Raw genomic sequence first — 26,723 nt, forward strand, 5'->3', positions numbered from 1 at the left:
ATGGCGCCTGCTCCTCTAGGAGACTTTTTTGCCCCTTTGGGACAGCAGGAGGAGCCCTCCAGTAGTGTGAACGTGGAAAGCAGAGGAAAATGGGCTCCCAGGATCCAGTCTGACCCCCAGCCCCTCACAGCAACCAGGGGAGGCAAAGGGCATAACGCTGTATGGGGAGATAATACCTCTGGGGAAGAAACAGCTATCCTGGGCCTTTCTTCCCAGAAACACCCAAACAACAAGCCATGGGGTTCCCCGAGGGGAGCCGTGTAGGGCAGGAGTGAGGAGAGGGCAGGAGTGGGCAGGGAGGAGGCGCTGGGTGCCCCATTCCTCATGAGGGAATGGCCATGGGGCAAGGATCCCCAAGGAAGGGGGATGAGTGGCAGGATGTGTGGCCATGGGGCGAGGATCCCCAAGGAAGGGATGGGGGGGAGTATGACTGGCTATGGGGTGAGGATCCCAAAGGAACAGGGATGAGGGGCAGGATGGCTGCAGAATGGCCCATCCACATGGAGACACAGATGGGTTACATGCCCACTGTCTGAAATAAAAGCTCATTATCCAGGGGCTATTTTTGGCACCCGATTAGTTCTTTCTAGCTCACATGCTGCATTTGTACTCCTGTTGCTGTGAAAAATCATAGCTTGGAAAAATCCCATTTCCCCCTCTTTTGTGCAGTATCCTCTGTAATGAGGAAACATGGTTTTTAAAAGCAAAACAGCAAATAAACTCTTCCATACAGACCACGCAGAAATACCAAGCCTGTGCAAATGCATACTAAGGGATAAAGTTGCCAACTGAATGTTTTAGCCTTCAAGTTTTCACTATTCATACATCTATCTCAGCCTTAAATCTATCTTTCTCTTTCCCAAATCCAAGCAATTCACAGGAAGAAATTTACATGAGAACAACATTTGTGTTACCTCTTTGTGGCCTAAGAAAATTCCAGTTTCCCAACTCTCATTTTCACTAAAGAAAATAATAAAATTAGAGCCTGTTCATGGGTCCTGCTCCACCCAAGGTTGGACCTTTGGATTACGGCTACCACCCACAGTCAAAAAAATATGTGGGCTTAGTCCCATGGACTTCTGACTATTTCTCAACATCTTTCATCAAGCATCTCACTCCTTTAAAAGAAATAAACTACCATTTTGGTTTGACAGTATTATGTCCAATGTCATAGGTGCTGATGATACCAGGTAAGTGAGGAATCAGGCCTGTGGTTCTCCCTCATCAATCTTTTACACAACAATCAACATACATTCCTCTCCTGGGGTTTTAGGCTTTTACTGGGAAAGAAGGGTGTCTTTTTTTTTTTTTTTCTGCTGGAAAACATTGTCCTATTTAAAGGACAGCATGCATTTTTTTTGAAGTAAACTTGGATAAGAGTTTCCTAACTCTGCCTGGCCTACATGATACACTCCTTCAACTGTAGGTGGGTCTCCTTTGGCAAAGGCTGCTGCTTGCTAAAGAAGCTTAACAGTGTATGTATCATCCTGACATTTTGGGCCTGACCTACAGGTGCTAAAATGTACCTTCACCCTGCATTCACTGCATCAGACTCTCAAGGGATTCAAAGGGAGTCTGAGGCACCTGACTTTTCACAGAAGTACAGTGTAAGGGACAGAAGTTTAAAGATAATAGAACAGTTCTCCATAAAACTGTGCAAATCTGCATATTCTCAGCTTGTTCAGGAGTTTAATCAATTGCTCTGTTTCACCAAAGACTAACAAAACTTCCACTGGTGTTTGCTGGAGATAGTTAGTTGACTTGAGCTACTTCTGTAAACATTTTATGTAGAAATCTATCCCAGCAGTCAGGAAGGCTATTTTATTGCTCAGCTGTATAGCTGCTATTCAAAAATATGGGGGTTTGCAGTTCTTAGGGCCAAGCTTTTATTTTTTTCAGGAAGAAATCTTTCCTTCTATGATTGATGATTTTGTTGAATTGTCTAAGGTAGGAAACAGCTTGAAATTACTGTCATGTGCTATGGGAACCAAAGGGAGAGTGTGGAACTAGATCTCCAGCAGGAAAACAGCTGGTAAAAAATTGAGCCAACTGTGTTTCCAAGTAAATCCTGGAATGCAGTATGCAAAACAACATGTGTTCAATCAGAAATCCTCAAAAGAAAAGACCATTTCCTCATGCAGATTAACTGCCTCAGATGAAGGACATTATAATCAACTAAGAAACTTGTACCTCTGTGGGTCTTCTTTTCATTGGTTTCCTTATTTTCCATGACTCCAACAGGAGCTGAAAGTACTCGACACCATAAAATAGGTGAGGTTTTGAGTACAACACCAGGCACTGTCTCCAGACTTGAACTAAACAAATTTCTCTTGACACTTAACAGTTTTCTCCCAAGACAGCCCACGCTCACTTATCTCTTTTACATCACTAGTCTCACTCCTGACTCTCAATGAGAATAAGATATACTATGTAAAAAATTCAACCACATATATTACACTTCACACTGTCACTCCATCCTCTGATCATACCTTTAGGGACATTCACACAACTGCCACATGGGCATACAAGAGCAAACAGAAACTTTAGCAAAGCTCTGGAAGGCAGACATACAGATTTTATATATATATATATTCACAAGAGCAATAGTTTTATCTTAAAACCTTTCTAAAACAGGAATATACTGCAGGCTTTGGCAGTAGAGATAAAATATTATGGGATCCAGCCTTATTTTGTTTTTCTCATCCAAATATACACATTGTTATAACAGAGGAATAGTTGCATCCAGAATTATTAGTGTTGCTTGATGACCAAAATGCCTCATACACTGCTCCACACATGAAACTACTGCAAATATTCATCTTGCCTGATCAGCAACAGCTTCTTTGGGTGGAGGAAAAGAAGCTTATACATGGTTCACTTAAAATGCAGCAACAAAAATGGCATTTGAAGGCATGTGTTGAAAACAGTCCCATATTACAGATGGAAACAGTGAAGGAAGAGAAACAGAAGAAACAAAAGCCAGCTTTTGTGAGTTCCCGAGCAATCCCTTATGATCCTGGGTCTTGTATAAGATGATTTGGAAGCTTTGGAAAGGCATTCAGGGTCTTTCCCTGAATAAGGCACTGTAACACACTGTCTTCCATGAGCCTGGCTCAGTGCCACAACAGTTTCTGCGTAATTCATTGCACGTTCTGCTAAGTGTTCTCTGTATATCTATATAGATATATACACATAGACATATATGTAATTTTCCATATGTTTTCCTGCAAAACAGAAAAATAAAATAAGTTACATAATGCGATACAGAATTCAGAGTAAGATAAACTTAGTACCTGCTAACATGTCACACGTGTCCTAAACTAAACCAGACATACACTGATTTTGAAGTTATATGTACTCTTAAGTCTGCAAATATAAATTATTTCTTCCCTCACAAAGTTTTCATACAGCCCAGCCTCGAGGTCTGGCATTTGACTTTCCAAGTAGCTTCTGCCCTTTCCAAGCCCCATCATCTTTTAAGCGTATTAGCACTATTCCTAGCAATTCCTTGTGTCACTCTCCGTGACAAAATGTTGATTAGGGAGAAAGCTAATTCTCTTTTTCCACTCTTAAAGTTTAAATCTCCAGAAGTAAAGAGTAGTCCTGAATCTCATCATCTTTGAATATAAGATGCTTAAGAGATACATTAGGCAGATCACTATTCTTATGAAAAAATGCATATTCTTCAAACATTATTCTCCCTTTGTCTTTTCTTCTGCAGTTGAATATAAGAGATTCAACTAGAAAACCTATTCTTTCCATAACAAATATACCAAGTATAGCATTATTTTCCCACTCCAAGCGGTCAGTGATTTAAGTACTGCTTGAGACAGGTTGTAATCTTAATGCCATGTTTAGCAGACAGTGGGTCTAATCTTACTTTAATTTGCATAATTTTTTTAATCCATTTTCAGCTCACATGGTCTTCTGCATCAGTAAGCTTTCTAGTTTGTTCTTTGTTTTCCTTTTGAACTACCTGCTTAAAAGTTATCATGAAATACCTTTTCATTTTTTGTTATCCGAATTAGTAAACAAGGATGTTCATATTTAACTATTGTGCCTGCTGTGGCTATAAGCAGAAGCCACTATGAACAGTCCAGTGCCTCTGCTAAAACACAGATATATACTGACTGTTTCATTTTACAAAATAATGTATTTTCAAACCTTCTTGATCTGCAATTCACAGTCATGTTTTAGTGGAAGTCTTTGAGTCCAGGGCTCAATCACCCTTGTTATGCTTTAATCATATGTGTAAATTGGAATTATTTGCACGAAAGTCTTGAGAATTGGATCCTTGAACTACAGTTTTTACCTCCCACATGGTGTGATAGTGTGAGTTCACATTTTATCTCAGTTCTTCTTCCTCTTCCTCATCTTCCATTTCCTCTTCTGAATCATCCTGATTCTTTGAACTGTTGCTGAATTCAAGGTTCCCTTCAATATCCAGTACCTGTAAGTGCTTTAGGTTTTGGAAGGTACTTTCTTTCAGTGCTCCAACTGCAATCTTATTAAACCTGTAAACAAACAAAAATGCCCTTCTGTTAAAATAAACCCATTTTTTATATCCAACACAGAAATGAGGAGACTTGGAGGAAGCCATTCTGCAGAGTTCCTCTAACTTTACACTGACCCAAGTTACTCTGTCTTTACACCGACCCACAACAGTGCTCTAGAAGTGCTGGCTCCTCTGGATGGGGGAAGGAAACAAAATCATTATATTGGAATTCCTCCCCCACAAATTCTTTCTCTTGCTATTCTGCTTCCTCCTTCCCAAAGAGGAAAGTCATCTGCTCCATAGCCCACATTTCAAAGTGTAGCTTGATTTTTCATGAGATTCTCTGTCACCCCTTGATACCTTAATTCTTCACCCACAAAACTCAAAATATTGGTACCAAGTATTCCTTAGAAAAAAAGCAACATGCAGTAATTTTTCAGCTGTTATTTGTGTTTCCAGGAATACAAATAAACTAATCTGCAGTTTAAGAACCTCTCACATTTACTGCTTGGTCTGTGACTTGTGAACACGATTAAAATCATATTCTGTCTAATATTCCATATGTATGTTATTGTTTCACAGTGATTAATAGTCTCCCATTAAAAAATACAACTTAGCTTGGGTGGAGTTGCCTCCTAAATATGTTAGCAAAACTGTTTTGCAAATTCCTTTCTTCTTTATATAGAAATATAGAATGTGGTATGTGGTTTCTGGTTCACATCCAAGCATTCACTAAAATCTCATAAATGTGAGCAGCTGAATAGACAGACTGCTCTAATTTACACCAGACTTTGTAATTTTATTTGCCTGGTATGGAATCATTCATCCAAAAAGGTATGCTCCAGAGTTATTCAGAACTACAGGGCAGTTTAGTTGCATACAGACAAAATAAGACCATATTTAGTCTTGTGCAGACTGAGCTTTTTGAACACATCCACTGGATCAGTTTAATCCAATATTCTATAGGGATTCATAAGTTACTTCTAATAAATATTTTCAATAATATGCCATCAGTTTAAAACTGAATATATTACTGGGACAGATTCTTGCTTCACTTCTTGTGGTATAAAGCTCTGCTTAAACCAGTTACATTACTGTGATTTTACATTACATGTAAAAAAGGTCAGTATCTGTCACCTATAAAAAAAAGTCCTCATCCAACTGACAGAGTGAGAAAAAACACCAGCAAAGCTTCTAATCTTAGTTACGTAAGTGCCACAGTTGTAACTTGCCACTTGTTTCTGACAAAACTATCAAGGGAATGTGCACAACTTCAACATCAGTGAGGGTGTGTGACTAGAGGGGGATTTTGTCAAAATCCAGGGCCAACAGGCCCAGGCAAAGCTGCGCTCCTATAAGTGGGCTGTAAACTTCTGGCTCACAGTTGAATATTGGAATATGACACAATATTAAACATTAATTTCCCAGAATTACTAACATGCCAATCCATTCTAATAAGCACAGAAAAGACAAGCTCTCTGAAGAGAAAGAGCTTATTATGTGTATCCGTGTCTTTCCTGAGCAGATGAACATAGCTTCCTCACATATTACTATAAAACAAAGTTGCTCATTTAGAAAGTTAGCATTTTTAACACTTCCTAAAACGTAAGCAATTATGAAGTGGACAAAGAAGAAAATAAATCTTGTGTGCTTAAGTGGAAACTTGACCTTACCTGAGGTAAATCCCCTTTATTTTGGGTGTGGATTCAAAAGCATGCTCTGAAACCGTTGTGATCTTGTTGTTCTGGAGATACAGATATTCCAGAGATTCCGGCAGGCCCAATGGGATGGATGTCAGCTGGTTGCCAGCCATGTCTAGTGACTGCAAGGAAGAGACAACCAGTGGTCAAATAAATAACTGAATTTAAATATTAGAAACAATCCAGAAGATATTTAAGTTTGAATTGATATTTACTATAGCATACACTAATTTAATCTACCCCTAATTTGCATCTAGGTAAGTGTGGCCAAGACAGTTCTACTCTCTTACACTGCTATTTAGCATCCTGATTTCACATCAGACATCATGCTGGTTTGTTTTGGAGCTCCAACATTTCTTTATCTCTGTCCCCAGGCTTTAAGTAAATTAAAAACAGGCTGGGTTTGAGATATGCCTGAGAATTCCTTGGAAGCTGCTACTGCAAACACTTCCCTGGCTAAGGTTAGGGACTAGGTACAGCTACACATAAAAACATCTGGAAATATTCTAACATGGAGGGAGACATCAGGACTAAAGGTTGTTATCACTCCTCTGTTTAATTTTATGCAAGAGAATGGATCAATAGCAGTGTTTTGTTATCCTGTATTGCAGCATTTTCATAGCACCAAGCTGACACACACTAGTTACACACTATTCAAAGCTACACTTCTGCAAACAACATGATTTCAGTGTTTTTATCCCCCACATAATGCCAGTCTGGCAAACAATTATCATGGAATCATAGAATCGTTTAGGTTGGGAAAAAAGCTTTAAGATCATTGAGTCCAACTGTTAGCCCAGCACTGCCAAGTGCATTATGTAAAAGTGTTGCTTTGCAGTTGCAGAAAGTCTCCAGTGATTTCCATGGAAACAGTGAGGACTAAAGCCTTTACTAAGTACCTGCACGATCAGGATCTTATGTGCTGGTTATCAGTCAAATACATTCCAGTGCACCAACTCAGAAACCACTCGCACAGTTAAGCCCTTAATGATAAAAAATATTCAACTATAACTATAATGAAAACAACTAACCAACAGTAATACTATTCCAAAGAAAAGCACCAGCCAAAAATGCACCAGTAGTCCCACAGAATTTTAAGTGTGTGCTATTATCTGAACCTTGTTTGATGTGAATGGGGTTTGCTGTGGGGTAGGTCCAACTGCAGGGCCAGTGTTTGATTCTCCAACGTTACTTTGGCTTGACACTGAGGAGTGACAAGGGAGTGACAGTAGAATGAAAGTGCCATGAAGTAGCTGGAATGGGCCCTACAAGAATAAAAGCTTATTCCAACCAAGTCAAGCTGCCTAACAGGTCTCATGACCCAATTTTGTTTGAAAATAAAACAACCTACATTTTTATTAAGTTACTGGAGAAAAACAATCCAAGCATCTGTAATTCTCAACAGCATCTTCCTTCCAGACTGCTTTTCATGTTGGGTATATTTGCATGCACACACACTCACACACACATAAGTGAGGCATTAAACAAAGGCAAAGTGTATTATTAAACCATGGATCAAATCTGCAGCTGATGCAAACCAACAGCTCTGCAGATACTGTTGCTGCATTGCTGATTCATATTAACTGAAAAACAAGCTATTGTTTAGTCCCAGAAACAACAGAAAGGGAAATGTTCACACAGATTAACGTTTGGATTGTCTGAACACACACTGGGGCCAGTGTGACATATGTTCCATGTCCCTTATCCCTGATCTGCTCTGAGATGTGCACTCTTTGCCTGCACAGTGACCATATGAACCCACAGTGGCTGCCATATGACAAAGGTAATACCTTGCACTGCAGGAAAGGGGCTGTTGCCTAAAAGGAAATGCAGACAAATCCTTCAGCCAGTGTAACAATTGTGAAAGGTTATCTTGCACAGCACAAATCTGATTGTTCCAGCCTGCCTTATGGTTTGTGTTTCACTTTCTCCAACAATTAAGCAAATGAGAAGACTGCTGATTGAATCCAGACCTCCTAGCTGCTATCCAGGTGCCTTAGCCAGCTGAGCTGCTAAATCCTACAGCTTGGCCTGTCTGACCATAAGCTGACGTGGGGGCTTTGAGAATTAAGAGTGTTTTTGTTTATGCATTCCTTCCTCCTGCTGTCTCTATTCAGAGCTGATTTTAAGTCTTTTGGGAGACAAGCTATTTGAAAGGCCTAATTTCAGTCTTAATGACAACATTCACTAATGTTTTTCTGAAAATATAGGACACTGCTAGGGTTCAGAAACAAAGCTGTCTTTACATTTCCCAGAACTAGCAGTACATGTTGGGCCAATGCCCTGGCCAGCAGTGGGAGGTACCCACCTCTGGCACAACAGCACATCATTTCTATCTAGAAACAGAGTGTGTAGCTCTTACAATGCAAGCCCAGAACATGAGGACCAAGCACATCTAGTACTGGTGTTATGTAGTTTGGCTTAGGCAGACAGACAGGGACATCAGCATCAGTACAACAATTAGAGAAGGTGGTGTTTCTACCTGGAGACTGCTGAGTTCTCTCCAAGCTCTTGAATAAATTGAATTTACTTTCAGTTTATTGTTGCTCAAATACAGTTCCCGCAGTTTTGTCATCCCAGACAAAGTCCCTTTTGGGATGATGCTTATCTCGTTTTCCTTCAGCTTCAGGACCTGCAAGTTCTTTGGAAAGCCAAAGGGGACTGTGTGGAGATTGTTTCCAGAAAGATCCAAGGACTTTAGTTGCCTCAGCTTACGGAAGGCCTCCCGATGGATCTGGGGACTTTTGAGCTTGTTGTAGCTCAGGTTCAGCTCTTCAAGGAAGTAAGTGGTAGCAAAGTCATTCCTGTTGATCTCAGAGATCTGGTTATGAAGGATCATAAGTGTTTTCACACGCCGGGGCAGCCCACTGGGAATCCTTTCCAGCATGTTGTTGTACAGGTGGACAGTGTGCAGCTTTTTTAAGCCCTGGAAGGCTAATGGGTGAATCCCTCGGGCTTTTAATTTGTTATTGTGGAGCAGAAGGTACTCCAGGTTCTTAATTTGGGTTAACACATCTCTGTCAATCACCTTAATTGCATTCTTCTCCAGGTGGAGGAGGACGATGTTTCGAGGTAAACCACTTGGGATTTGTGAGAGGTTATTGCTGGACAAATCCAGGTATTCAAGACTGGACAATTTCCTTGGGAAAGAAGGAAAGAAAACATTCTCCATTTAGATTTGGCAAGGTGAAATGATAACCAACTTCCCCTAGGATTTTACAATCTTTGCTTTAGTGTCTTTTTACCCAGGACAGCTCCCACTATTGATTGCCCTTTTTGTCTCATGGTGTGACTGATGTGCACAGCAAAACAGGGAGCTCCTGTATTGCCATTAGGGATTCAGACTAGGCACTGCCATTGCTCCCCAGCCACACCAGCCAGAGGACCTGCCACAGTCCACAGACACCCAAACTGCCACTGGGCTGAGTTTTGCAGTCACTGTTCTCTCATTTGACACCACAGATAGCAATACATGAGCAAGTTCAGTGAAGAAAGACCATGAGGAAGGTGCCACGGGAGCGCCATCAGAGCACAGAATTTAGCTCTTGGTTTCACGGAAACGAAGCCTGAGCAGGAGTAATTTCTGTCTCTCTGAAAGGATATATTGAAACTGAAAAACAGGTCTGCTTTTTTGATGATGAAATGTTCCTCTTATGAAAAGCAGAAATGCTAACTCAGTGTCCTGGGCTAAGGTAGTGAACTTCTCCTGACCCTCCAGCATTATGGAAGTGAGTTAGGACTAGAGCTGCTTTGTGTAAGCTACTGAATCTGGATTCCATGGTCTCAGTTGAAGCTAAATTAAATCCTCAGTTCAACCACTTATACCAACTGGATGTGGATCAATGGTGTTATATGCCAGGACTGAGGAATCCTGGATTCCCTGTATTTCAAGTCACTGTCTCAGTTCAAAGATTCAGTCTGCATGGCACTACATAACCCACTGCAGGGGACTAGGAAGTGTTCAGGAAATGTGAGAACTAATGCATTACAGAAATTACGTACTGCTTACTACACTGCTATTCACAGCTATCCAAGCATTCTCTGAATGAACAAATAGAGTCTTTGGGTAAAGAACTTCATTGCTGCAATTTGTAAGGTTTTCCCCAGCTTGGGAACTTCTTAACAGAGATTATATGTCTAACATGACCTGGAGGTGGACTCAACACAGATATTGTGAACTACTAAGGGAGGTTTCTGGGAATGGGAAATGGAAAAGGAAAGCACGGTCTGATACATTTTCATGTCTGGAGATCAGGAAAGTTTAAAGAACTAAGTTATGGGCAGGACCAATTCTGTGGTCTGGATTTTCAGGTAAAACAAGCAGAGAAATAACTGTTAACTTTTCGAGTGCTAAGTCCCAGGCTAAATTTAGGACAGCCAAAGGCTATTTCTGTTACACCAGTTTGTAGCAAAGCTTTTGCAGCCATCTGGCTATTGAGCAGCACCATTGCATCCCTGCCTGCTCCAGTCCCCTGCACTGGGGTGCAGCTGGGCCAAGTGAATTCGCAGCTCTGTGTCTGTGGCTGCTTTCAAGTCACCTTCACAGAAACTCAGAAGTGGCTTAAGCAAAGATGAAGGAAGGTCTGGCCTTAACTTCCAGTGAACTGCCCTAGAAATTGGAAAATCCAAAGCAACCTCAGTTTTGACTGGTTTGGAAGAACAGAGACTGGCTGCCAACATTGTTCCAGGTGACTTTACCCAGAGGGCACTTAGTACCTGGTGTGACTGGGGCTGTGGCAGTCAGAGGGTGGCACAGGCTGATGTTCAGTGTTGTGTCTTTCATATAAAACTATTCTGCAACCACTCACTCAGACCTCTGCTTTTGATGGCAGCATCTAAGATTTAGCAGTGAAATGCACAATGTCATTCAGCTTTTAATAAATTTGATTTTTATGATGTCCTTTGTTCAGTAGATGTACAACTGTACCACAGGAGGCACAGACACAGAGGTACAAACTGCACAGCTCGGTCTCACCAGAAAGTTTCGTTGTCCATTCCTTCATTAGACAAGTAGTTGTTCTGTAAGTACAGCTCCCGCAGACCTGTGAGTTCACTGAAGGCTCCTTTGGGAATCTTCTCCAGCTTGTTGCTCTAGAGCACAAAGCACATTACTTGGCATGAATCAACTCAGGACATTCAGGTTCTGTTCCACTAACACTAACACAGGCAATTAACCTTCAAAAGGGTTATATTTCAGGGGGCATTATAATCCCACTGAAGAAATAAATACAAATACTAGGCTGCAATAATACAAACTATTTTTATTGATTCCCCATGGAACCTTTGGGCTAAGAAGGCAGAATTTGCCCTGTGCCTCCCAGACAGTTTTATTTTGCATTCATAGTCTTCCACCTATGTGCAATGTATACTGTAATTTAGGCAACCACCTCTGGAGTTTGCTCAGAATTTCTAGGTCTTGTAAGACAGATTTCACCATAAAGAAGAATTAGGCTGGAAGCTGGGAATCAGCCATCCTTCCAGCATTAATGTCATTCCCAGAGGTACAGTTCCTGTGTTTAATTACTCCCATGGCCTTAGTGTGGCTTCGGAGTAGCCAGCAGGCAGAAACAAATGGAATATAAAACTAAATGCCACTTAGAAATTCTATACAGGAATTCTAGGAAATATAAAAGGATATAAAAACATTGACACTGAACTTGTTAAAATTCCCTTGATCCACATACACACAATAATGTGATGGACAGACTAGACCAGATGCATGTGCCAGCTAATATAGATACCACCACAGATAGATTTTGGCTCAGAGTCTCGATGAATAGTAAAAGAAAAAAGATCTGTCACATCATAAGTACATCTTTCAGACACTTTTGGTCCACTATTGGCTGTCTCTCATTTCCCACTGTCCTGGTTTTTTCCCAGTCAAAATACCAAGGTAAACGTAACTGCTGTAACAGTGCACTTGCAAATAAAACACTCATTTCTCTCCTCAGCATCTGTGCCCTTAACACAACTGGGGACAGCAGGGAAGGAGACAAGTTCAAAGCATAATCCTCAAAGTCTGAGATCCCTTCAGGAGACAATGATTACCTATAAATGTCAAAAAAATGCAGGGGACTAATAAGTTCACACTTTGCAGAGAAATTCCAGTGATTTAAAGGATCAGGCTGGTTGCCTTTACTGCTCTTCAAGCTGGAGAAGCCTATTCTCTAGAAGACTTTAACGGGAATTAGTGGTGAAACCTTCAAGGGAAAAGAGAGTTGGGAGGCAGCAGAGAACTGCCTAAGTGCAGGGGTTGATAACAGACTCCAGCCTAACCATGTCCAAGGAGCTGTCAGCACTCAGAGCAGGCGGATCCAGGGCTCCCCACCGCTGCAGCTCTGCCATTGTTACAGGGCTGGGATCTCCAGCACAGACAGGATGAAGCCTTTTTATCAAAATCAGATGACATGGAATTAAAAATGCTGGAGAGCAGTTAATACCACAACTTCTGCTATTGCACTGTTGCTGGACAAGTTGTAGCAGTAGAGAATCACTGATCCAAACTGTGTTGTCGGAATTGCCAGGTCAGTAGCAAACAGGAGACACTGATGGGAAACAGCGTCTGTGTGAAAGGAGTTAGTGAGCATAGCCAGGACATGGTGGGTAAGCAGCTTCAGGAAAAACAGCACTGGTGGCAAACTTAACCAGGAGGTCAGTCTCTGGATGGCCATGGAGAATGACCCACCTTCTTGCTCTAATATATATTAATATCATTATATGCAAGGAAGAGACCAACAGTGCAACCACACAGGCATTTGCAATACGTTACCCTGAAAACACAGAAAAGCATTTCTGTCCCCTGTGAGCATCCTGTGTTTTGCAAAAACGCACTGTTACTCATGGACAACAAAGGAAGGACATGGGAGACAGCAACTGTTGAGGATATAGCAGAGGAGACTGAAAATGGGCCTGGGGATGTTTCCAAGTGCACTGGAATGGTTTGGCTGTGTGGGCTGAATCCCACACAACACAGCACTTTGTCACAACCCTAAAGGAACACAAAACTTTGTTGTCATTACCTGTAAGTGTAATTTATACAGTGCTGGAGGGAGATTCTTTGGAACATACTTCAAGAAATTGCTGGACATGATGAGTATCTCCACATTAGCAGAGCCATTGAACATGTTATCAGGTAACCCAGCATCTGAAAGTTTGTTGTTATGAAGATACACAGATCTATTGGAAGGAGATAAAAGATGAAGTTCAACAGACAGTAAGATCTGGAGTTGTTTTTTTTTACTGAGAGAAAGCTGTTTAAAACTAAATTTCAATCTTTTATTCTTTCCTTGAGTTAATTGGATTTGTTTTTAAAATGTGCCCTTTAATTTAGCAAGGCTAGATGCAACACCAAATGGTTGGTCCCAATACTCTCTGAAATTTAGGTCTATTCAAAATCCAAACCTGCACATGAATACAAATTTCAGTTTCTCTCCTACTCCTAGAACTCAGAAAGGCAAAAGATACCGACAGAAAGACAGCAGATTTAGTCTGGAAGAATTTTGTTTTTTAATGAGCCTTTGGGATTGAGAGAAATGGGGTTTCTTATTTCCCTCTGATCTTCCTACTTTAAATCTTTAATATTCACAGAAGAGTTTTTCCAATCAGGTTTTCATAAATTGATTCATTGTTTCTTATACAGCTTTCAATTCTGTACAAAACAATGGACCCCTCTGAAGTTATTCCTGCTTTTCACTGGCTCAACTAAATGAATTCATTTGACTTCTTTTTACTGACTTTGATTCCCTCTCCCTTTCCTGTGTTTACCCCAAGATGCAGCAGGCAGCTAAATTTGTAGAGACAGGTTAAAACTGCAAAAGAGCACAGTATCAAAGTAGGCTTTTTCAACTTGTACTTGGATTCTCCACCAGTTGCAGAAAACTTGGCAACGTCCTGCTGGAAGGAAGGAAAGGCTCAGTATGGAAATACAATCGTGTGATCACACACTCCGGGGAGTTCAGAGCCACACTGGAAATATTGTTTACCCTGCATGGTCAGCTGTACTTTTAGCTCACAAATATTTGCCTTTCTGAAAACCTTGCTTTCCAAATCATCACTCTGAGACCATGAACTCTGCTGGGGGCAAATAAAACAACAGAATCAACTGTGTTAGGATTTTATATCAGCAATCTTGGAAATCAGTGAGTTCCTATTCTGATTAAAATTAGTGTTGGTATAGGAGAGTGTGAAAATCACTTCAGAAGAGTCAGTAATTTCAATATGAAGTCAAAACACAGCAGCTTCTGCACCTCAGATTAAGGAAGAAAACATGTATAAATGTAATTTCTTTCATCATGAGATATTGCCAGAAATCTGTGAGTGACTCAGCCTTTTTAGGTTCCAAGAGCCCAGGAGACAAAAGGCCCAGTAAGTGCAGAGGAGCTTCAGCTCCCAAAGAGTTCAGTGGGAATGGAGAGTTCTTCAGTTCATCACAGGATCGGACTGCAGGGGCTCAGCTGGGTCAGCTGCTATTAACTGCTTCCAAACTTGGCTGCATAAATTGCTCCCAACAGAGTTTGGAAGGTCTTTGCAGGATTTGGATGGTGCAGTGTCCATACAGATTACTCAGAACCCCTTTGGAAAAGCCCCTGTCTCCCAGGAGGTGGTCTGTGTGCATCTGAGTTTGGGATGGGCCAATGTGCTGCTCTGGATCCAGCTGAGCAAATCCCAACCTGAAACCAGCAGAGACTTTGACACCAGGTCTGAGGGTATGAGCCACTTCTGAAGGTGCCGAAGGGCTAAGCTTTCCTGGCATTGAGTTATACTCACCTGCACTCAGTACTGCACTCTCCACCCCATTTTATTCTTAAAAATGAACGGGGTCTAATAAAACTAGAGATTTCTAAACATTAATCTCCATTTTGAGAAACTAAAGCTGTTCTTTTCAATTCTTAAGTGACACACAAATGAAAGGGGGACAATTTCATTTTATATATGCAAAAGTGTCTGGCAGCCAGTAAAAGCCCTTGGAATGTGTTTGTTTGAGAGAGTATTTGATCTTTCATGCTGAGAATAATAAACAGTCAACTTCTCTCCAAAAAACACAAGTGGGCAATGACATGGTTTAGCCAGATAGTTTCTTATCACCCACCAGTTGTATCCAAGCAGTGGCAGAACACTGTTGTTTTACTTCTCTGTCCCTTACCTCAATTTTGGTTTCTGTCCAAATGTGAGCCCATATATCTTAGTGAGATAATTGGCTGCAAAATCTGCACTGATCAAGGCATTTGGGAGGAATTTTGGAGCCACTGTTAGCTGGAAAAGAAGTACACAGGAGAATTCAAATTAAATGCAACAAGTTTTAACCAAGTACTAGACAAGCAGTAAAACACTTGCAAATTTATCTTCTCTAAACAGGCAAAAATAAATTAAACTGAATGTGGATTGCATGAACGAAAACAAATTGTCCCCACTCACTAATCTCTCCAGGAAGGAGACAGACTTTTGCTCTAAGATATGAGAATGTTTGTTTTGGTTGGAAGAGTCCTGTCTCTTTTTGGTGGAAGAAATCAAGAGATTGTTATTCAGAGAGCAAACACTTTGCTTATTATTGTTCCTAATTCCTCAGTTTGCTGTGCCAAGAAACTCTAGCCCACCTCACAGTGACCTACTGCTTACTCTCTTCTGAAAGGATATTATGGAGGGTGACTGTCATTTCATGTATCTGTGCCATTGCATCCATTTACAGAGATCTTTGCAATTTAGGATCCAGGTTCCCAAAGAACAGGAATGCTGGGTTATCAGAAGGGACTTCAAAGCAAAGACCTACTGTACAGTGACACTTTGTTCAATAAACAAGTGATGTATCAGAAAATACAGAAAGGTTCTGTCTCCAAAACTTAATAGTTGACAACAGGTATAGGATTGAATATGTTTGCTCTTGGTCTCTTGCTGTTTTTATCAGGGATTTTGAAAAATAACACTAGAAGCACGTGCACCTGAACAAACTGGTGGAGTGAAGAGCACTGATCAAAATAAGCTCAGTTTTACAGAGCATCCAGATAATGCAATAGCCAGGTTCACTGAGTGGCTGTTAATAGCAAAGTTATTCACCTGGAAACCAGGAATACAGGTTACAATCCAGGCTGGAGGAAAGTTTTCTGGGAAGCATAAACCCATAGATTTTTGCCTGAAGATTAAGCTCTTGAGAGACAAATTAGTAATACAGTGGTGTAACAGAGAGTCCTTGAGCACAGAAGCAGAAGGCACTGAGTTGCAGTGGGCAAGTGCAGTCCCTGTGGTTACAGGTGTTCATTGCTGAGACCACCCAGTATTTTATGTACACTCTGGAGGGCTATGGAGAGAACTTTTCTGGTGAGATACTGAATTCATTGCCATCTAAAGCTTTGAGATCAGGACAGGAAACGGGGACGATGAAATCTGCCTTCTAGCTTGAAGTTCATGGGATCTGTCAAGCTTTGTCCTCACAGCTCTGTTGTGTGAAACAGAGCCTGGTCCTTTCAGCCAGCAAGGCACAGCAAGACTCACATGAGGAGAAAACATATTTTTCAAATTTTTATTACCATAAAACTTCAATTGGTTATGAATGATAGTGTAAAACCAAAAATATTTAAAATATGAACACTGTGTGAGAGAATAGATACTTCATTGGAGAACTGCCTAACCCAAGTCTTAAACTATGTATTTATCTAAAGGGTGTCTACACCCATCTAGTGTGTCAAGTGTGCATTGATGAACTACAGCCATGAACTTCCAATTTACTGGACTCATAATACAGTCCTTTCTTTAAAAAAGATGAAAGTAGGTTATTTACTGTTCTTCATTTTCAGCTGTCCTGAAATATCCATCCTTAGCCTGTCTTAATTGTTTAATGGTCACAAACACAGAAAAGACCTTTCCCACAAATCACACTCCTGTCAGTATTCCCAGCTGGTATGTAAGCAGTGGAATTAGGCATTTTGCATATTACTGCAGTTGCCACAATACTGCTCTTGGCTTTATGGCAATGTCTCGTCTCCTGATGTGGGAGATGTGGTACCAGGGAACTGGATAAAGGCACTCATCACTGACTAGGAAGGTCTGACAGTGCCTCAAATAAGTCTCTACTGTGACATAATAATATTGAGAATTCAGACAGAGGAAACAAGACTTAATCATTTTCATACAGGGTGGCACATTAAAGCTTTTCTCCAGAAACATGGTCAGTTAGGTCATAACTTCTATACAAAACAAAGGGCATGGCTCAGACATGTGGAATGAGAGACATCAGAACCACAAGAAAGAGGAAAGAGAAAGAGAAGTTTCATCCAGAAAGAGTATTCACTTGCTCAGGACTTTGCTTTGGCATTTCAGCACTTGGTCATGAGACTGATTCCACTGGTTGACTGCTTGAAGGATTAATGCTGGATTGTTATAAGTATTAGCAACAATGAGGTTGACTGAATAGCTTTGTCCAGTTTATTGCCTAACAACCTGCATTTCTCCAGCTGCAATTTCCTTGCAGCTTTACTGCTGGACCTTCCTTTCCATATGGCAGAGAGTGTTTTCTCCACTGTTAACTAATGAATTCAGAAGGTTAATACAAAAGTTTTGAAACAAGTTTTCGTGCTTAGATCAAGCTTTGATATAAACAGAAGTACTGGATCCAGGTGAATCCTGTATCACTTTGGGGATATGAGGAAGTGCAAAACCTTCTGTCACCAACTTATAGGAAATCATGACAGCTCAGGACCTGGTCTACAGTTTGGTGAAATAATTTCTTTACTGTGCATTCTATATGAGAGATACAAAATATGAGAATGGGGTGAAAAATTAGAAAGGAAACTACAGCATCCCTTCTTTCCTTGAAGTACTTGTCACTCATAACCCACAGAAGGCTTTCAGTGTATTACATTTCTTTTCTCTGACCATCTATGCCAGTTTAATGAAAGTTGATTTAGCTACATCTGATGGGATCACAATGGAAGATAAACATGCATTAAGATAATCCATAAAACAAGGAGCAAACTACCAGCAAATCCCTGCTCTCCTCCAGACACCGCAGTAACTTGATCTGCAGTGTTTCCTGCAGTTTGAAGCCAATCTGGTTTGTCCTGGCTTGGGATTTATAAAGAAATGTGTTATTTTTGTGGGTCCACAACTTCTCACTATAACTGCTTCTGACATTCGCTGATGTTGGCAATTTCTTTTGGGACTCTTTTTTTCTCTGCCACAGAGCCAGAAAAACCAAACACTTTGTTTTGTCGCACAGGGAAAATCGGAGTGCAAGGTTCTGGAATATTACTCACAGTCTGGCTTGTTCCTTTTTATGGGGTTATTAACTGCCAAGATTGTTACATGGAAATGGTGCTTGAAAGGGAGAAAAGAACACAATGTTACTGTACTAAGGAATGGGTTCTATTCTCAATCACTCCATACATTTCTGTATGGAGTGATTCTGGATGTGTCTTGGCCTGACCGAAACCTAAATGGGGCCACATGTATTTAATGAAAACATCAAATGGTCCCAGATTTTAAGAGGATAATAACATATATATACAGACATAAATATATATATAGAGAGAGAGGGAGGGTGAGATGGAAAGGCAGGATTTTTGTAGACAAAGAAGCTCTGTCTGATGTTTTAACTTATATTTTTCTGTGGTAGCCCAGTTTCTTCTGTAACAAATATTTGTGGACAATCACTGGGGATAAAGAAAGCTATAATGGTAACCACCCAGATGTAAGGGTATGTGAGAAGCTATTTCATTTCCTAGCCTTGGCAGGAAAGATGGGCTTCTGTCAAGACATCCAACTTGGGTCAGTAACAGGAAAGCACTCAGGATCTTCTCCATTAGAAAAAGAAATTCAGCTCCTACCCCTGCAGCTAAAAGAATAAATTAATGACTGGCACATTTCACTGTGTGTGGGTATCCTCCCCAGTCAGGGAAAACTGGATAGCCTTTGACAGATCTTGATGGCTCAAACACAGGTACTAAGACCTGTTTGTTCACAGATTTTTCAACCAGCCTCATCTGATGAGACAGGCAGCGTTTCACACCATTCCCTCACAGTTTATTTGCATACAGGCAGAAAACAAATCTGCATGCAGCTGATCCAAAGCCTACTCATGACAGTGGTAACTCATGCACGCAGGGGCTCTCTGTACCTCCCTATACAAGGGAAGCCTTCCACCAGTTGCACAAATAAATAAGTGTTCAAAATATACCTGCATGTGTAGCCTCTAAATTTTTCACATATTGATTGTCTTGACCTTAGATGACCCTGCATTAGAATATCACTTTAGCACATTTTGCTTATTTAGTATGTACATTTTAAAAGAATTGACAACTTGGTCATTTAACTTCCAGAACCAACTTAGAAAAGAACTCTGAAAGGCTTCAAAGCCACTTACCTTATTGTTTGCTAGGTACAGGTAATTCAGGTTCTCCAGATGTTCAAATGCTTCCTCTGGCAACCCTTAAAAACAGGAATAACTAATCAGTGACACTGGCACCTTACTGCCTCTCTGAGCAAAAATACCAGGGGGCAGCTTTCTCCCTCAGGTATCGTTCATGTGAGATTGAACTACTTTTTATGGCCAATGAAACAATCTGGGTCACACCTATTGTTGTTATTTTTTTTTAATTAAAAATGCCACAAAACAATACTGGCCGTTAAGAGCAATGGAAGACTATTAGGAATGTTGAGCATACAAGGTTTGTGGCCAACCCCCCTGGCAGGAGTCAGGGGCAGAGCTGGGCAGACCCTCTGTACAGCTGATTATCGGTGCTCGCAGCAACCACACTGTCTGAGCAGTTTCTTTTGTAATTTGCTTATGATTCCGCAAATCTTTTTTCTTGCAAGGGCATAATCTGAGGTTGCTCAATGAATGGATCTGATGTATGACTACATTGCCAAAATCACACCAGTATCTGCATGCCACAACCCTTCCCTTGTCCTGCTCCCCACAGCAGAAATACCCATCCGCACAGTAACCAGCTCATATCTTATCCTCCCCCAGTAATTATTAATTTTCAGCTGAGTCACTCCACATCCAGCTGATCACACAACCACAATTGCTGTCACAATGGAAACACTGCAAGTAACACTTTCACCTGGCACTGAGATAACCAGGAGTCAAAGGTGAAGCCGTTTCCCATGTCAAAACACGCTGGAAACTCAGGGCTGCACTGCAGCTTGTGAAAGGAACAAGAAGGCCCAAAGGTAATAATGTCAAAGGCTGAACCTATTAGGCACAGCCTTCCCCATGCTGTGTAGGAGTGCTGTGCCTTGGGGCCCAGGGATAATGTTCCCACATTCTCAAAAAAGGCTGTCCTCTGTCATTGCAATAAGGAAAGCAAGAGCATTCGGATCACAAGTTAATGTGACGCACAACAATTAGATCTTTTGTATCCCATATCATGCTTTCTTACTATTTACTCCAGTTCCTGAGTTTCTTTTGCTTTCCTTATTAACTCCTTGTCAAGTTTCCCTCATAAGCATATGACCGAGCAAGGAAAACCTGCCTACAAAAATCAAAATAGTTTTGGAAGGGTAGAAATGTCCTTATTTGCAATGTATATTTGTATTTATACCAAATTCAATGAGGACAGAACTGGACTGAACTACACAAATTGACTGCCCAGACTGAACTGAACAAGGTCAGTCAGGAGGAAATCATTGAGCACGTGGAGGTTTCTGGTTCCCCAGTGCATTGCATGGAAGAGCCTGTGGGACCAGAGGGAGTTTCCTGGATGAGGAGATCTCACGCCACAGCACACAGAGCTGCTGCCAGGTCTCCTCCTGGTTCAGCAGGGCTGCATTCTTGTACACTGAGTCTTGTGTTTCAGATGATAAAGTGTCTCCATGATCTGTGTGATGGCCAAAGGAGTGAGGCTTGCAGAGAACCACTCCAACCAAGTCAATCCATCACTCTGTGGCTTTCTTTATCAGGTGTCACTGGTGTTCTGGAGGCACAGGCTCTGTCCACCCCATGGCTCTGCCAGCTCACCTTTTGAAGTCAGCCTGTTGTTTTGCAGATTGAGAGTTTCCAGTCTGTAAAGACGAGCAAGTTCTTCTGGAAAGATTTCTTCTATTTGGTTATTCTAAGAAAATGGAGAGTATTAATCATCAGCAAAGTAATCCAAGAAGGATCCCATTAAACCCAGACTGTGAACTCCAATAAAATCTGGAAGTGACCCCATCATGCCAAATCACTGTCAAGACTTCTCTCTGTAATGAGCCAAACTCAAATATCAAAACCAAGACATCCAAACCCAGCAGCATTGGAAGATCTGAACTTCTGCTCATCCCCAGGAATACCTGTCTTATGCACTGGTAGCACACAGAGTGAGATTGTGCCTGGCAAGGCCCATAATCCATCTGCCAAAGCCAAACCTCGTGGCTGCAGCACAGCAGCTGCTACAAGGTTGGCATGGTGGATTTCCAAGTTTATCACTTCTGTTATTCCTGGGTTGTTTTAAAAGCCACTTGTCACAGAAAGGGAGCATCAAACTGGGCTCACTTTCACTAGTATCACTGTCAGGGGTGACTGCCATCAGATTTTCATTAATGTGCTGACTAACATTTTGACTATTAATGAGTGATTCTATTTTAGGATTTAAGGGATCAGTTAAGGTCCTGCTGTGCTGGAAGCCAGGCCAGTGCACAGAAAGTGACAGCTGCTGCTCCAAAAAGCTGCTTTTCTTTTGGCAGCAGAGGCAGGAGCCATGGCTAGCACTCACCTGGGACAGATCTGCTGAGGAAGGTGCCAGCTTACATTACAGTTTTTCTAACTGGAAAGCTCTGAACAAAATCTGCATTTCATTCATTGGACAGAACTGGCAGATAGGAGCAATAAACCAAAAGCAAGGCATTGGAAATCCTGGAACTGCTGCCACTGCTCAGAGGAGGCACAGCCACAGGGCTGCCATGCTCTGGCCCTGCCACACCTGCAGGTGTCAGAGCACTGCCATGGAAAGGACACCTGCCCAAATGCTGGTCATAGGGATCAATTAACTAACAGCAGAGCATGGAAACCTGCTGACAGTCCAGGACATCCTGCTTCTTCTACCTTAAGCTGGAATCTCACAACCTTACGTGTCCTTATCCTAACAAGACATGAGATCTCTGGAGTGGAACCGTTTGCTGCAGGCATGATACCAGTGTCCCTGCCACAGGCAGTGCCACTGGGAGTGAGGGACGGCACTGGCTGTGTCACCCTGCTTCTTGCTGAGTTTGTGTGCTGAGGGAGAGATGGGACACGAGGGAACACGGGCTGGCCCTGTGTCTGCATGGGTTCACTGTGTCTTCAACACCTCGACTAACAGGCAATGCTGCCCAGAAGCTTCTCATCAATGAAGTAACTTAGCCAATCCTTCTCAAAGACACCTGAAAATGAAAGGCCTTCACCAGAAATAGTAACTGTTAGTTCGGACAAAAATTCTTCTCATGAAGCTGTGAGAGACTAAGGAGAAAAATTTTGTATCTTTTGCCCTCCCTGGATCTGCGGGGAGAGAATTAGTGCCGATAACCAGGCGCATCCGTCGAGCTTAAGGCCCGCTGCACCTGCTGCTCCCTGCGGGCAGCCGGGGCGGGGCTGAGGGGAGCGGGGAGGAGCGGGATGAGGGTGGGATGCGGGCACGGCGCGCCCTTACCTGCAGGGACAGGTGGTTGGTGAGCTCGGGCAGCAGCAGCGGGAACTCCTTGAGGTCGATGCCGCCGCAGTCCACGACGCCCTCCTGGGTGCAGCCGCAGTCGCGGGGGCAGGCGGGGCCGGGCCGCGGGGCCGGGCCGCCCTCGGGCTCGGGCTCGGTGTCGGTGTGGGCGGCGCAGCCCAGCGCCAGCAGCGCCGGGAGCCCCAGCAGCGCCAGCAGCGCCCGGCCGCCGGCCGGCATCGCCCCTGCGGGCCAGGACAGCGGGTCAGCCCCGGCACGGCGGGTCAGCCCCGGGGCACGGCCCGGACCAGAGCCCGGCGCCGGCCCCGCTCTCCCGGGGCGCCTTCACGCCCTCTGAGCACGGTTTGGGCACCGGGATGCGGGCCCCGGGCACAGTATCCCCCACACCGGCCCCAGTTCCTCCGGTTATTTATTGCTTTTTTCATATTGAGAAACGCCAGGTGATCCCGGAGATTCATAAAATGTTAGTTCAATGTGGCTGTCGGTCTCACTGCTCCTCACAGTTTTGCTTAGGAAGAAACTCTTCTCGTTATTTAAACAACACAAAGACTGGACAAGAGTGACTCTCAGAGGGGCTGCTACACGTGCATGGAGCAACAACAAAACCTCATGGCTACTGAAAACAAAACGGCCTTCCTATGGATTTTGGACAGTGCTGATCTGAACCTAAGAGGCCTGGCTCATGTTCAGCTTTTATCTTTCTGGCAGCAGGTTAAAATCCAAACAGAAGTTGGATATCGACTGGAGCAGCCAGCTGGCCCTAACCCAGCCCCCTCAGTCCCATTTGTTGCCCTTCTCAGATTTCATACATAAAGGTTTTCAGTCAGGGCTGGTTATGGCCTGCCTTTTCTCCTCTTGGCTATTCTAATCAGAAGCATTCGGCAGTGATGAGACTTACTTAGGCTGATCTTTTAAGGTGAAAAGGCACAGTGGATTCATGACATGAAATAACCCACATGCCTTCTTTGCCTCAGAAACAAGAACCTCCCAGAGCCACGCTGGCAGCTGTCAGAACTGCACATCTCCATTTACACCCACTGGGCTTTGCTGCTTTGCACCAGGGGCTCTCACAGACTTTGGGTGCTTGGGGAGCATTGGACAGATCCTGCTCTCAGTCACAGTCATGAAAATCTTAAATAATTTCTTTAAACACTGACTTATACTTGAAGAAATGGGAGCAGGTGGGACTACAGGGCAGGGCATCCCAAGACATGGATGGTTTTGCTTTGGTCCTGGTCTTTGCTACAAACATGCTGGGTGATTTTAAGCATTTAGCATCGATCCCTCTTCCCCCTGCTCCACTATTTCACAGCTTCCATATAGCTGAATAGCTGAATATAATGAAATTAATCTCTTTTATAAAACATTCCTTGTATGGCAGCTAAATATTAACAGTGAGATCAAAACTGGCCATATGAGTATGCCAACAGTGGATTAGTAAAATCTTTAGGATTTGGTGACCTAATCTCAGAAAATATTTCAGAAATCTTAGAGAAAATAATCTCAGAAAGTATCTCAGGTCTCTAACAAAGTATTTTCCCTATATATCAGCCTACCCTTACAGATACTTACAAAAGAAACTAAAGAAAAAAATCTTTTATATGCAGGTCCCAACCAGCCCTGCTGTAGCAATACAAACACAGTTACATCGTGGTTGGTACTGGGCTCTATAGATTTGCAACATGCTGACTTTTCCACATATGCAGCTGAAAGGATGTTACCAAATTAACATGAAATATTCTGTCTATTGCACAATAAAATTTCAGAGGCAATCTCACCCCCTTGTCATCAATACGCACACTATTGTCTGCTACAATGCCTTTGGAGTGAATGCTGCTCTAGCACAGGGAGACACTTTGGATACAGGAACATCTGTGTACATCTGGAGCGCAGGCAGTAAAACCAGGCATGATTGTGATTTTTAGTTCAAAGAAAGTCTGAGGTAACTCGCTCCATTTCAACTCATTCCCATGGGTCTGATCCAAAGCCTTATTAAGAAACTTTTCTAAAGGAGTAGCTCAAAACCCACCAGAAACAGTCCTCTTCCCTGGCTGTAGGTGGGCTTTGGATCAGGTCCTGCCACCCAGAGACTGAAGGGACCCTGAAACCAGCTCAGGGGCTTCTGCACTGCATCTTTCTGAGTCCAGACAGAACTGGCACCTGCCCTTTGGTGCCCCACAGCACCAGAGACAGGGTGCTACAAATGGCACAGTCTCCAGAGGTAAACTGAAGTTTTAGGAGTTACTGAATGCTTCTCAGTGACTACAGTTACCTCAATAAACAACAGAATCCCTTTCAAAGTATCTCATCTCTTATCTGTTATTGTCCACACATTCTCACAGGACACACACACACAGACAGGAAAAACATCCACCAAATGGGAGGATTCTCCTTCAGAATCAGCAGGTTAACTGAGTTTGTTACACTGAATATCCCTGCTAAAAGCTGCAGCTGAAAGGCAGACTGCTGCTGCAGGTTCTGACAATCCAGCTTTTAAAACAAATAAAGTGCTGAAAAACTCACCTTTGCTGTCAGAACTCAGCTGAATGGAGAAGAACGTTTCTGTTGCCCCCACAGGCTCCCTCACTCATGCCATGTCAGTGACATGCACTGAGCTCACAGTGAGTCTCCGCTTTCCAAGCCAGATCCTTTCCAGATGTGAGCAGCAGAATTAGAGAGAGCAACAGGCAACCCTCTACCAACGAGAGCCTCCTGCACTTCCCAACGAAATCGGAGAGGAATTTTCCAAAGTCACCATATGGGAAAATGTGAGTAGGAAAGAGGAAGCAGCTATTGACTGAATATAAAGACTTGGGAAATAAACAATCTCCCATTACTTTTTGTCAACACAGTTTGCAGGCTCCGTGAGGATGCCAAAAGCCAGCGTGCTGGAATTGGCAGAGGAGAACAGAGACGGTTGTGCTTCTGCATTTCCTTGCAGGAGACTGGAGCTGCTCTGGGACTAGATCTTTGATTCTAGCTGCATTCAACCCAAAATCTGAATCCCACGTGGGAATGTCCTCCCATTCTCTGGGGGTCTGGTTCAAATTAGCTACGAGTGACAGTTCAGCAGTTTTTCCTGCATTTCATCTCCCTCCCCTTTAACTCTCCTTGGTTTTCAACCTATCAACTGATCTTCAGGGACCAGGGATTGACAGGCTGAAACTACAGATGTTTTAGAGGCAAAGTCCCCAAATTTGTTGTAACACCCCATCTACCCAATCTCTTTTTTATCTTCTAAGCCCCACATTGCAGCACTAACATCAGAACCTTCCATCACACACACACACACCCCCATTCAGCCCAGAAGCCTCCCATTCCTTATTTCCCCCCCTCTTGGTGAAAGCACAGAAACACCCTGTTGATAACACAGTATGCTCCAAGTGCAGCAATACTTCTAAGAAAGCAACACAGCTTTTTGTCCCTGACAGCAGAGTTCCTATTTTAAATATATAGCCACCTGTTTTGTGAATGCCCCCAGAGCTCCAAACAGTACCTCCACAGAACCTGCAGGGGATCTGTCCTCACCAACAACACGACCTTCTTGCTGAATTCCAAAAAAAGGGACACTGATTCTTTCCTCTCCACTCCAGCTGAACTAAAGCAATTAAGTTATTTCCTCCCTCTCTTCATCCAGGCTTATATCAACTGGAACCGATCCCCCTCTGTGCCACGTGGAAGTTTCAGAAGTTATGAGTGGGAAGTGTGTTTTTACTAAAACAAAAATAAAAACAAAACAAAGCTGACTGCTTTTCCTTAGTGATTCAGAGGTGCAGGACACCTTTTCCTGCTACCCTTTCTGTATTACAGTACCCTGAGTCCATACAACAAAATGTAAATAGTTTTTGCAGAGAGGAGAAAAACTCTGCTTATGTTGGGGGCCCACCCCATCTCATCCCAGTCTGCAGAGAG

The 26,723-nt window shown here is 42.6% G+C and overlaps 1 protein-coding gene across 1 annotated transcript; it reads right to left on the bottom strand.

Moving 5' to 3' along the window:
- Positions 1–1,669: 1,669 nt before the first annotated feature.
- Positions 1,670–26,478, bottom strand: PODN (podocan). The gene is made up of 11 exons (XM_027698963.1): positions 26,308–26,478; positions 22,791–23,035; positions 21,146–21,239; positions 19,547–19,611; positions 15,338–15,447; positions 13,215–13,371; positions 11,171–11,286; positions 8,678–9,335; positions 6,169–6,317; positions 4,313–4,514; positions 1,670–3,224 (listed from the first exon to the last, which is right to left on the bottom strand). Exons 2-10 carry the CDS (start codon positions 23,028–23,030, stop codon positions 4,346–4,348), a joined length of 1,758 nt encoding a protein of 585 aa, XP_027554764.1. The 5' UTR covers positions 23,031–23,035; positions 26,308–26,478; the 3' UTR covers positions 1,670–3,224; positions 4,313–4,345.
- Between the last annotated feature and the right edge of the window lie 245 nt (positions 26,479–26,723).

Source organism: Neopelma chrysocephalum, unplaced genomic scaffold (genome assembly GCF_003984885.1).
Source record: "Neopelma chrysocephalum unplaced genomic scaffold, ASM398488v2 Primary Assembly neopelma1_135, whole genome shotgun sequence".
NCBI lineage: Eukaryota > Metazoa > Chordata > Aves > Passeriformes > Pipridae > Neopelma > Neopelma chrysocephalum.